Below are 12,218 nucleotides of genomic sequence, written 5' to 3' on the forward strand. Positions count from 1 at the left end.
ATAATTTTTTTTTTTTTTTTTTTATAACAGAAAATAGATTCATAAAACTAAACCTGTATATAACTTATCAATGTGCTAACAAGAAAGCTTCAACAACTACAGTGGCAATTAAAATGAAAATTTACACCCAATGTACAAATTTCTAGAAAAGTAATAGCCTATTCTTAAACTAAACCCTAAAATCTATATGGTTAAAAATGCCATCTTTTCCTAATGAACTTATTGCACCAGCCTAAAGCTTCAGCTTCTCATTAGCAGCAATGATCCAGGACTTCAAACTTGTCACAGGGGGTCACCATCTTGGAAAGTGTCTGTGACACTCACATGCTCAGTGGGCTCTGAGCAGCTGTTGAGAAGCTAAGCTTAGGGGTCGTCACACATTATCAAGCAGAAAATTAGAGTTGTCTGTAATATAAGCTGATGCTACAGGGCTGATTATTAAATTTTAAACCTTGTTGCACTGGTTTCTGTGCTGAAGTTGTAATTATCTGTATTAATCACTAATCAGCCTTATAGTGTGACATTTCTATTCTATGTGTACTGTATATTGTGAGCGAGTCCCTAAGCTCAGTAAGTGACAGCAGCACAGAGCATGTGCAGTGAATCAGCAGAAAAGAAGATGGGGAGCTACTGGGGCATCTTTGGAGACACAGATCTTTACTGCTTAAGGGTTGTGGTTGCCTTGGGCTGGTACAGAAGCACAAAACATAATGTACAACATTTCTAGCTACTTCTTTAGTTAGGCCTTAGTACTCCTTTAATAGGGTTCCTGTTCTATCCACACCTTCTGCATTACATGGTGTCATTGCCGGTTTCATGGAGTCTCCCATCAACGTTTTATATGGACTTTCAGGTGTTTAAAAAGTGCTGTTTTGTAGGTGAAACGCTTGCTGCACTTAGGGCAAGACACAGGCTCTCTTTCATGAATTTTTAGATGTTTATCGAACTTGGCCTTTATCTTAAACTGCCTGCGACACTTGTTGCATTTAAAACCTGCATCTCCGGTGTGTTTTTTCTGATGTATGACCAGGCTGCATTTGTGGCCAAAGCGCGCGCCGCATTCGTTACACTGGTAAGGCCTCTCCCCGGTGTGAACTCTTTGATGGATGAGTAACTGAGACTGATAAAAGAAGCGTCTCCCGCACTCCTCGCATTTAATGGATTTTTTCTTGATGTGCTTTTTCTTGTGTTTTCGCAGATCAATTTTGCGAGCGAATGATTTGCCGCACTCCTCGCATTCGTGGGTGTTCTTTTTCTCTGGAAGGACGTTAGGGTTCTCATCCTCCTCGTCAGGTCTGTCGAACATTAAACATTCGGGAGATAATGTGAGATGCAGGTCAAGCTGACTTTTATTAGGAAAGGTGATCTCACAGCCGTTACACTTGTGAGGCTCATTATCAACCGCTTCTGCTGGAAGAGGGTCACTGCTTTTTGAATGCTTGGAGGATGTTTCGATGTCAGAGCTACTTTCACTCCGCCTCTTTTTGCTGGAACGTCTTTTGGACTTCGTTGTATTGCTTTCTTCATCAGAAGACGATGAAGAAGAAGAGGATACATCTGTTTTGGGTCGATAATTTTGCTCTGGGTGCCAATCAGACTCGCTACTATAATCATCTTCTTCATCCTCGGACAAAGGGGGGTCAATATAGGGATCATCCATCACATCCTGATAAGTGTTTTCCTCTGGTGGGGAACAACAAGATATGAAAAACTTGCCAATTTAGGCTTCATTGCTTTCCAACATTTGTGCAGCCCACTCTAGGAAAACTATGCCCCCCAAACCATGTAGGTCTCTATAGAAATATATTACATATAACTCCCTGCTTCATATAAATAAACCATTTTATAATAATATACTTTTTAATAGTATGTGCCATTGGATAATCCTAAATAGAAAATTGGCATTTTAAGAAATAAGGACCGCCCCCTTGGATCATATGATTCACGGTGCACACAAACATACCAACAAACCATACATGTTAGGTCACATGAGCCAATTAACAGACAGAGTTGTGTCTTTGGCTTCAACACTTCTTCCTGTTACAGTTAGAGCTGTATTTCTGGTCAGGTGATCTCTGAGACAGCACAGAGACCATCACGAAATGGTGGTTCAAGGCAAGAGATGTAAAAGGACAATATTTACTAAAATATATATCTTCCAGTTTGGTGAGATTCTTTAATATGCCACTTAATTTGATATAATCTGTTGCTTTAGTATTCATTTTGGGGGTACAGTTTTCCTTTAACAAGTTATGGGAATAGAGTAGCATTGGTTTAAGTCACATTACTAGAATTATAGGGGTACCCAGGGCATAAATTAGCAATCACCCCAACTGACCTTCATGCTGGGCCTCCTTAGCTCATAAGGTTACAGATATATAGAAACATTGGGGTAACAGTCACCCTGCTATAGTTCCAGGGGTACCCAGGGCACAAATAAACACTCACCCCAAATCTCACCCTAACTGGCCTTCAGGCTGGGCCCCCTTAGCTCATAACAAGGTTACAGTTATATAGACACATTGGGGGAACAGTCACCCTCTATAGTTACAGGAGTACGTTAAACACAAATAAGCACTCACCCCAAATTTCAGTCTAATTGGCTTTTGGCCTGAACCCCCTTAGCAAATAATTTTATACATGGTTGAATAAATGTATAAAATATTTTCAAAACCAGTCCACCTGCATTTGAGTTGCCACCTTTTCTGGAAAGAAAATGCCGGCCTTCCTATATATTTATCTTTTTTCCCTATTCATAACATTGGGATCAACCATCATTTTTACTGGCCATGTGGCAACCCTACCTGCATTAGCAGTGCATCCGGGACAAGTATAGGACGAAAGGTATTTGTGGCAGGGACTTCATTCCAACTGTGTATTAAACACATTCTCACTGTTTAATTTATACTATACCCTTCTTTGTGTGAATGTCGTGTAAAGAAGTGCCGTGTATATATGTAGTGCTGTATAAATTCAATACAAAAAAGCCAAAATCAGTTTTGGGGGACCTGACGTGTTTGTGCTGCCTTACCTTCTCCCCAATCTTCAGGGATTTTAAACTGAGTGAAGGGAAGATGCTCATCCATCAATACATCAAGGTAGTGATCCCTGTGTTCATCTAAATGTTCCCACTCATCCATTGATAAATAAACAGCCACATCCCCGCGTTTGATAGGAATCTGAAGTTGAGGAATACAGGTTAAACCCTACAGAACATCTGACAGTGTAATACCCAAAAGTCAGCTCTGCATTATGGACTGAGAAGAGGCAAGGGAAATCTAGGAAACTGGTTATATAAACAGGTGGTGGATCTTTCCGTAATTTGGATCTTCAGCCCTTAAAGAATCAGTAACATCAAAAAGTTAAAAAAAAATAAAAATTGCTTGTATACTATGAAAAAACATCAACACATATTAAACTTTAAAATCGCAACGTCTTTATTTAGAAATAACTTACCAAATCTCCGCTTGCAAAAGAAAAGGCGATCGGGTAATCCATTGTGCGGCACTCGATTTTTCCTCCTTGCCTTCCTTATAGGAAATAGCCAGGAAGGAGTAATTGAGCACCGCACGATGGATCGTTGCCCTGACGCCTTTTCTGAAGAGGAGCACAAGCGGAGATTCGGTAAGTTATTTCTAAATAAAGACTTTGCGATTTTAAAGTTAATATGTGTTGGTGTATTTTTTTTTCGTAGAATACAAAGAGATTTTTTTTTAAAAAAAAATGTTGATGTTACTCGTCCTTTAAGACCACTAGAAAATCATGTAAAAATTAAATAAATAAACCTAACTGGCTGGTTTTCCTTTCAATAAGGATTAATTATATCTAAGTTTGGATTAGTATTGTTTTATTATTACAGAGAAAAGGGTATGCATTTTTAAAATTTTTGATTATTTGGATAAACTGGAGTCTATGGGATATGGCCTTTCCATAATTTGAAGCTTTCTGGATAAAGGGCTTCCGGATAACAGATCCAATACCTGAAATATTCTGCTGTGTAGATTTTACACAATAATAAAATCAGTCCCTGCATCTAAAAAAAACAAACAACAAAAAACAGGTGAATTAAAGCGACAGCCCTAGTGAAAAGGCGTACCTCTCCATTCATCTGGCTAATGCCCCTCTGGATGGAATCTTTCTTCACAACTGTCCATTCCTACAGAATAAAGCATATGGCATCAGACCAGAGACCAAACACATGTACATTTCTTTAGTAGGGAGCATAACTAAGGACAGGCTTCCCATCAGCGTGTATTGTAGTCAGGGGCCCCATGTAATAGAGGGGGCCTGAGATGATAAAGAACTAGTGATGCACCGAATCCAGGATTTGGTTTAGGATTCGGCCTTGTTCAGCAGGATTCGGATTTGGCCGAATCCTTCTGCCTGGCTGAACCAAAACCAAATCCTAATTTACATATGCAAATTAGGGACGGGGAGGGGAATTGCGTGACTTTTTCTCACAAAAGTTCCCCCCTTCCCACCCCTAATTTGCAAATGCAAATTAGGATTTGGATTCGGTATTCGGCCTAATCTTTCACGAGGGGTGAGTTTTTCTCATAATGGGGGACTGGCCTGTGCTTTTTTTTTTTTTTTCATTAGGGCTCCATTTTACTTGGTAAGGTTCACCACCCAAGGTGACCAGTCAGCTAATAATTGGGGCCACTGGGGGGGAAGCCCTATTATTACTGAGGGGGGTGGGAAAGAGTCCTATAATTACTAGGGATGCACCGAATCCAGGATTCGGTTCCGGATTCGTCCAGGATTCAGCCTTTTTCAGCCCAGCCGAATTCTGCCTTCTGCCCAGCAGATTCGGTATTCGGCTGCATCTTTCTCGAAGGATTTAAAATCCAAAATAGTGGAATCGGTGCATCCCTAATAATTACTGATGGCAGCCCTGGCTAATGGTGAACCTTTGCTTTTGTGACCACCCACTGCAAATTTGAGAAGATTTAGCAAGAAACAAACCAAACTAGTACAGTACAGTAATTCATGGGGACATCATCCTGCCATAACACTCCCCCTGTTGGATTTTCCAAACGAAAGTTCAGGCATAAGAGGATGCTACACTGAGAATCCCATCTACCAGCCATGATGAGCACAGTGAGTGAGTAAGCCCAAGCCAATCTGCCATAAATTTAGTTGGCTACCCCTATCCACAAGGCAGATATAAACTTAAGTGACTGGCTGCATTTGATTTAGCTCAATGAAACCAATAGTTTCAAGGATCTGAAAAGTAATCAGTTCTCTGGCAAAAGATATGATTAGCTCTATGGACTGTTCCTCCCCAGCCACACTCACCTGTCCAGTCAGCAGGTAAATAACCTCCAGTGCTTCATTCACAATCCTCTCTGTCATCGGTTTGTTGTCTAGGATCCTTTGGTACAGGGGTGAGTTATTCAGATGCTGCAGCAGTAGGACCTAGTGGAACAGGGAAGCAGAACATATTTGTTTTTGTTCTGTGGAGGAGCAGGAAGCAGATTTTTTTGCTAAGTAGTGTACAGTACACATTTACTTCTGTAGCAGCTGCCTGGCATTGAGCTCTACTGCACTGAATTGGATGACAAAAGGTAAAACAATATTGGCATATATTATGCCCAAACCAAGACTATACTTATTTCACTGACTGTCAGTTTATATACTCAAGCTTGTACCAACCCCTCTGAGGGCAGGAGGTCAGGCACAGGTATATAAAAGCGGGATAGGGTCTGGTGTAGAATAACGTTTTGTTGGCCCACTGATCACTAACAGTGATGTATTATGCATATGCTTTTTTGCTTTTGTAGCTGGAAGTCTTTAATGTCGGCAGTTTCAGGGGGTACATTTGGCAGAAGCATGGGGTACTTTAGTTACCGTCAATAAGGTTGTTTCCTGCACTTGCAAGTTTTCTTTCAATAGGTAATTTGGAGAATTAAAGTGGCTACAAGAGAATGCAACAGAAAATGGTTTAGAAACAGGAAAAACAGTGCTGGCAGCTTGTAATGGGGGGGGGGGGCAGTGAGCCTATAACTCAAACAGGTTGTACTAGAAATGGCAGTGAGGGGGTGGTCTGTAAATCAAGCAATGGACTGGGCTAAAAGACTCTGATGGTCACTAGGGGTAAGGCAAGGGTGTTTTAAAGGACAAGGAAAGTTAAACTAAATAAGTAGCTAGAAATGTTGTACATGATGTTTTGTGCTTCTGTACCAGCCCAAGGCAACCAGAGCCCTTTAGCAGTAAAGATCAGTGTCTCCAAAGATGCCCCAGTAGCTCCCCATCTTCTTTTCTGCTGATTCACTGCACATGCTCTGCGCTGCTGTCACTTACTGAGCTTAGGGATCCACTCACAATATACAGTACACATAGAATAGAAAATGTTACAATATAAGGCTGATTAGTAATTAATACAGATAATTACTACATGGCAGCACAGAAACCAGTGCAACTAGCATCAGAATTTAATAATCAGCCCTGTAGCATCAGTTCATATTACAGACCAACCTCATTTTCTGCTGAATAATTGGTGACGACCCCTAAGCTTAGCGTCTCAACAGCTGCTCAGAGCCCACAGACACTTTCCAAGATGGTGACCCCCTGTGACAAGTTTGAAGTCCTGGATCCTGCTATTGACAAGCTGAAACTTTAGGCTGGTGCAATAGGTTCACTATATAAAATTTAAAAGTTTAGCTCTCCTTTAAAAAGCTTTTAGTAGCTCAATGGAATCAGGCTAAATTCTCCTTTCACTCACCAATACTTTCTCCACTGAAGACCACGCTTGCTCTGCTTCCAATTTCTGGAGGAAAGTCTTCTGATAGAAGTCATCACTTTTGGATGATAAATTTTTCCAGAACCATGGCGGGTAAATATCACGAGGAAAGAATTCATTGAGGTTTAAAGGTCCCAAGGGCTCATCGGGGTCAAGGGGACGACAATGGTAGAGGTGATCGTGTTCGATTTTCCAAGGTTCACCATCAAAATTGCACTCAAATTCAGGCCACTGCACCCCCTTGTCAACTGTAAATATGATATGATTGTTCAATATGCTGCCATTTACGATTATAATGGTGAAGCTAAAGGTATTAAAGGAGAACTAAAGTGTAGATATAGTGCAGAACTGTTGTACATTAGGTTTTGGGCTTCCAAGGAAACCAAAGCACTGAAGAAATGTGCCTCCAAAAATGCCTCACTGCACATGCTCTGTTACTGAGCTTACGGACCAATGCACAGTATTAGAATATATAGAATATGTAGGTCACAGTATAAGGCTGATTAGTAAATAATTAAGATTATTGGGGAAATGGCAGCTCAGAAACCTGCACAATAAGCATCAGAATGTAATAATTAGCCTGGTAGCATCTGCTTATATTACAGACAACCCTCATTTTCTGCTTGATGATTGGGGACGACCCCTAAGCTTAGCTTCTCAACAGCTGCTCAGAGCCCACTGAGCATGAGCTTTACAGAGACTCCTAACAAAATCCGAGATGACAACTTTGAAGGCCTGGATCAATATTACTATAGCTATGATAAACCTTCAGGCTGGTTCAACTAGTATATAAAAAATGGCTTTTCTAGCTATATTCATTTGTAGGGTTTAGTAACAAGATAGCATGTTAAATAAGCAGCAATAACTGACTTTATTTGCATAAAAAAAGGTGCGTAGCCTTGTGCCAAATATCTTCAAAGTATATGCTAAAAATAAGCATTCAAAAACGGTCCAATAGATCCTCTTTAATTTTTCCAAACTTTTAAAATCTTTAATTATATCAAGTTCTACCTACTTCCCCCCATGGTGCTAGGACGTCTTTGGAAAGGTAGACATGGGCTCACACTTCCTTTTGCTACATTAAGGCGGAGGGGACCCTCAGGATTTTTATTTCCAAACTATGGAACCATGTTTTGTACTATGTAAAAAACTAGCCGTAAATGTCTAAACGTGAACGGACGTGCTTTGTCCCATTAACTGGCATAGATGTTCCAGTACTGACCTGTTTCACGTATTTTTGGAAAGTTTGGGGGAATCGGTTCAGGTGTTTTAGGTGCAGAATTCTGTCCAGGTACCATCAAAGGCGGCCAAACATTCCAAAGAACTTGCTGTTGTTGCTGTGCCTGTTGTCTGCTAGGGAAAATCGTTGGCACGGCATTCGCCCGGAGAATGGCTCTGCCTTCTTGAAAAATATAACATTCTTGGGGGAAATGGGTGGAGCACATGCAATAATCATAACTCCTCCTCCTTTCCAGCACTTTTTGAGCAAAGACTTCAATATTGCCAAAATCTTGGCCAGTCTGATGCAACCACTGCTTTATTCTTTGCAGATTGTTGGGAAAAGTATGAAACAAAACCCCGCCAATTGGCTGGCGACAACCGTTGACTATGCATTTGGGCCACACTTCACCCTGAAGGACAGAATATATTAACAAATTAAAAAAAACCAAAAAAAAAACCAACACAAATATATAATAAGCAATTTAAAAGGAAAACTAAATGCCATTAAAATATTAGGGTTTGTAGAAAGCCTACCTGACCCTTTACTCTAAGGAAGTTAAATCTGTAGACATAATCCCTCCAGACTGAGTTGGAGCTCATTGACCTGTGAATGGAACCCTCCCTACTGGCCGCCAACTCATTTTGTGCAGAAAATCAGGCAAGTTAGAAGAGTGCATTGAAGCAGTCCTCTCACTATGGATCTTCCTAGGCCACCCATTATGATAGTATCACGAGTCCTAAAAAGTAAATGATCCTGATTTAACCCATGTTGTTGGCCACTTTGGGATCTGCACAAAGCTTCACCGAACGAGAGTATAATAATACAATGCAAGCCCAGCTTTAGCCAGTTGAGAGACATAAATGTAAGCACTCTAATCCACAAAGAGTGCCCCTACCTCACATGTTGATGAATTGGGAGGCGAAAGTAAATTCTGCTGATTGGTCATTGATGTGCTCATCACTGGGAATACAGTTGGGATGGCATCTGAGTGAAGAACCAGTTTAGCGTCCTGCACGATGTAACAATTGGGGGTGAAATGGGATGAACACATACGAAGCGGATCCGTTTTCTTTCTCTTTCCCTCCACGACCTTTTGTGCTAAATAGTCAATCTGGCCAATCGTAAGACCGACCTGCTGAAGCCATAGCTTTATCCTGGCCAAATCATTGGGAAAGGGGTGCAGAGCCACTCCATGGAGATTTGATTTCTTGTAATTGAAATGTGGGCAATTGCTCACCACGCAATGCGGCATGTTCCTGACCTGCAATGAACAGGTGATGATTCAATTGTGGACTTAGGGCATATTTATTAATATAGAGGCACCCTCTGCTATCAGATTCACACAATGAGCACAATTTTATTAAAGGAACAGTAACATCTAAAAATGTAATTGTTTTAAAGTAATTAAAAAAAAATATAAGGCAGTGTTGCCCTGCACAAGTAAAACTGCGGTGTTTGTTTCAGAAACACTACTACTTGTTTCGGGAAGTTATTTCTTATTAAAGGCTGTGCAGTTTTAAAGTTTGATTAGTCTTGGTGGGTTTTTTTTGTGGTAAAATAACAAATTATTTAAAAAAAAATGTTGATGTTACTGGTCCTTTAAAGGAGAAGCAAACGCTAAAACTAAGTAAGCATTATCAGAAAGGTCTATATAAATACACTAGTAAACCCTCAAAGTAATGCTGCTCGGAGTCCTCTGTCAAAAGAAACACTGCATTTCTTTCCTTCTATTGTGTACACATGGACTTCTGTATCAGACTTCCTGTTTTCAGCTTAAACCTCCAGGGCTAGGGCTTGAGCATGCTCAGTTTGCTCCTCTCTCCTTTCCCTGCTGTAATCGGAGCCCAGAGCTATAAGTAAGCAGGGAAATGCAGGAAGTGATGTCATACCAAGAAAATGACAGCTGCTATCCTTAACATACAGAGAGCTTCTAGAGCTGTTTACTCAGGTATGGTATAGCTTTCTACAGAATAAATAGTGTTATAGCTTGCACTACTGTGGCTAATCTATTGGCAATAAACTGCTTTGCTAGCTTTCCTTCTCCTTTAAGCAGAAATTAGCAATTGGGAGTGGATGCATGTAAAACACTTCAATTGTGTCATCATGCAATTTGCAGAAAGGTATCATTTTCTCATTCTAGTCTGAGCAACTCCAGTCAGTGGCAATGAAAAGTTTGAGGAGTCCTCCAAATGCTTTCACGCCAGCGAAAAAGTGAATCACCCTGCGGTAAAACGTATGCATTGTTTCGGCTTTCCAAAGTCACCTAAAAAGTTTTCTTGCAGGGTAAATAAATCAATTGCCTGCAAACTTAGGGGAAATGGGGTAGGGCAATTTTGTCACCCTCCAGCTGGCCTACTACTTCGGGTGGGGGCAAAAATATTTAGAATTTTAATTAGTGCAAAAATACATTACGGTCTACCCGCAGTTAAAGGGCATATCTTCTCTTAGTAATATACACTCGGCTGCGGGGCAGCGCTCTTCCACATGATGTATATTTCACAGACATAGAGGGTTTCAAACCACTTTTAATTAGCAAACCCCCCCCCCTCCTTTCTTTACATATTAATGTCACAAAATAATGTAGCTATTGTAAATAAAATCCTTCCCAGACACACACAAAGCCCTTTATGACAAGGAGGATAATACAAACAATGTGACTAGCAGTCCATTAAAGCAGGTCCTTAAAATACAACAACACATTTAAGTCCCTTCCATTCCCAGTGTTGCATTTTTTAGGGCTATAAATGTCACAGGCTGGGTGCCCCAGAAATACTCCACCCAGTGGGTACTCACCCCTGATTTCTGCCTTCTGATTGAAGTATCATTCATCAGTGCTGCAACTCTAAAATGCAAGTGGGCTGGGCCTTAACAAACGAACATGGCGCCTCACTATCACTTAAAATCTTAACCGGATACGGAAGACAAACATAGTCCCCAATTCTTCACTCCCTGTGTAACCCAGCCCAAAGTAATGTACCACTGAAAGGGGACTGTGAATTCTTACTTATGAACTGATTCGTCAATACCACAGGGCAAAACTATAAAGCACACCCACCCCTCTGTTTTGTTACAATCAAATACTGCCTTGCTGAGAAGGAGGGATTACATCAATACGCCCCGTGTGTGCAAGCCCAAGACGTGCATGCGGCGCGTGGAATTCTGGGAGTCGTAGTCTTTTCTCATTTGCAGGAGAGAGTATCTGACCAGGACTAAACTACAGCCCCCAGAATCCAATAGTTCAAAGGCAAGCAGATGGGGCATGCGTGAACGCTTAATAGAGGGAGGGAGAGGCTGAGAATTGAGCATGGGGTCTGGAGCTGGAAAACACAAGGCGTGAACAGAAATATTTAAATGCTCAGTGTTATACCGGAGCTTCTTTCAAATGTTCCTGCTGTTCAAGACATTCAAAACAATTAAACAAGTTAAAGATGGTCGTGCGTTCCATTGTGAGTTAGGTTTTTTTTTTTTACTGTGGAATAAGTGGATCCCAGTGTGTTATGTGAAAATTAGATTTTTGTCTAAGGACAAATATAAATATATATATATATATATATATATATATATATATATATATATATATATATATATATATATATTCTACCAACAGTAATTGTTCTGGTTTATTTTTTTCATGGTGGCTTTGAAGGTTATCAGTGTTTTGTTACCCAGGAAATTGGATTTGGCCCAGTGTTTTACATAAAGACCAGGGCTTTATTTATTCTAAGAACAAAATATTGATTTAGGAGTTGACAATGGGTGAGTTTAACCAAACAGCGAGTTTTTACGATATTCAGAGGGGATCCTGGGGAGGCAGCAGCACCAATGCCGTCCCACCCACTCCTCGCTTACACCATCAGCGTCGCTAGTGTTGCCACCTGCCCGGTTTTGACCAGGACATCCCGTGATTGGCCGATTGTCACATCACAGTCCTGCCCTCACATGTTACAGCCCGCCCCTTCACATCGTGGGGCCCCCCTGTTACACTCCCGCCCAGGACCGCCATCAGAAATCGCAGGGCCCCATACGACAAAATTTCCTGGGCCCCCTGGGCTGCACCCACCGCAAGCCACACCTACAGGTCAGTAAAAAAAATATTGGTGGCTAGAGTTCCCACATGTTAATAAAAAATAAAAAAATATTGGTGGTCAGGGCCCTCCATAAAAAAAAATTTGTGGCTAGGACCCCACATGAGAAAAAAAAATTGGTGGCCAGCCTCCCCCCCCACACATTATGAGAAAATTGGTGGCCAGGGCC

The 12,218-nt window shown here is 41.0% G+C and overlaps 1 protein-coding gene across 1 annotated transcript; it reads right to left on the minus strand.

Annotated features, from left to right (window-relative positions):
• Nucleotides 1-660: 660 nt before the first annotated feature.
• On the minus strand, nucleotides 661-11,044 carry znf684.S (zinc finger protein 684 S homeolog). Its single transcript, XM_018238554.2, has 8 exons — nucleotides 10,758-11,044; nucleotides 8,860-9,225; nucleotides 7,965-8,373; nucleotides 6,725-6,990; nucleotides 5,299-5,418; nucleotides 4,097-4,156; nucleotides 3,032-3,179; nucleotides 661-1,683 (listed from the first exon to the last, which is right to left on the minus strand). Exons 1-8 carry the CDS (start codon nucleotides 10,791-10,793, stop codon nucleotides 830-832), a joined length of 2,259 nt encoding a protein of 752 aa, XP_018094043.1. The 5' UTR covers nucleotides 10,794-11,044; the 3' UTR covers nucleotides 661-829.
• Nucleotides 11,045-12,218: the final 1,174 nt, after the last annotated feature.

The sequence above is a fragment of the Xenopus laevis genome, chromosome 9_10S (assembly GCF_017654675.1).
Source record: "Xenopus laevis strain J_2021 chromosome 9_10S, Xenopus_laevis_v10.1, whole genome shotgun sequence".
NCBI lineage: Eukaryota > Metazoa > Chordata > Amphibia > Anura > Pipidae > Xenopus > Xenopus laevis.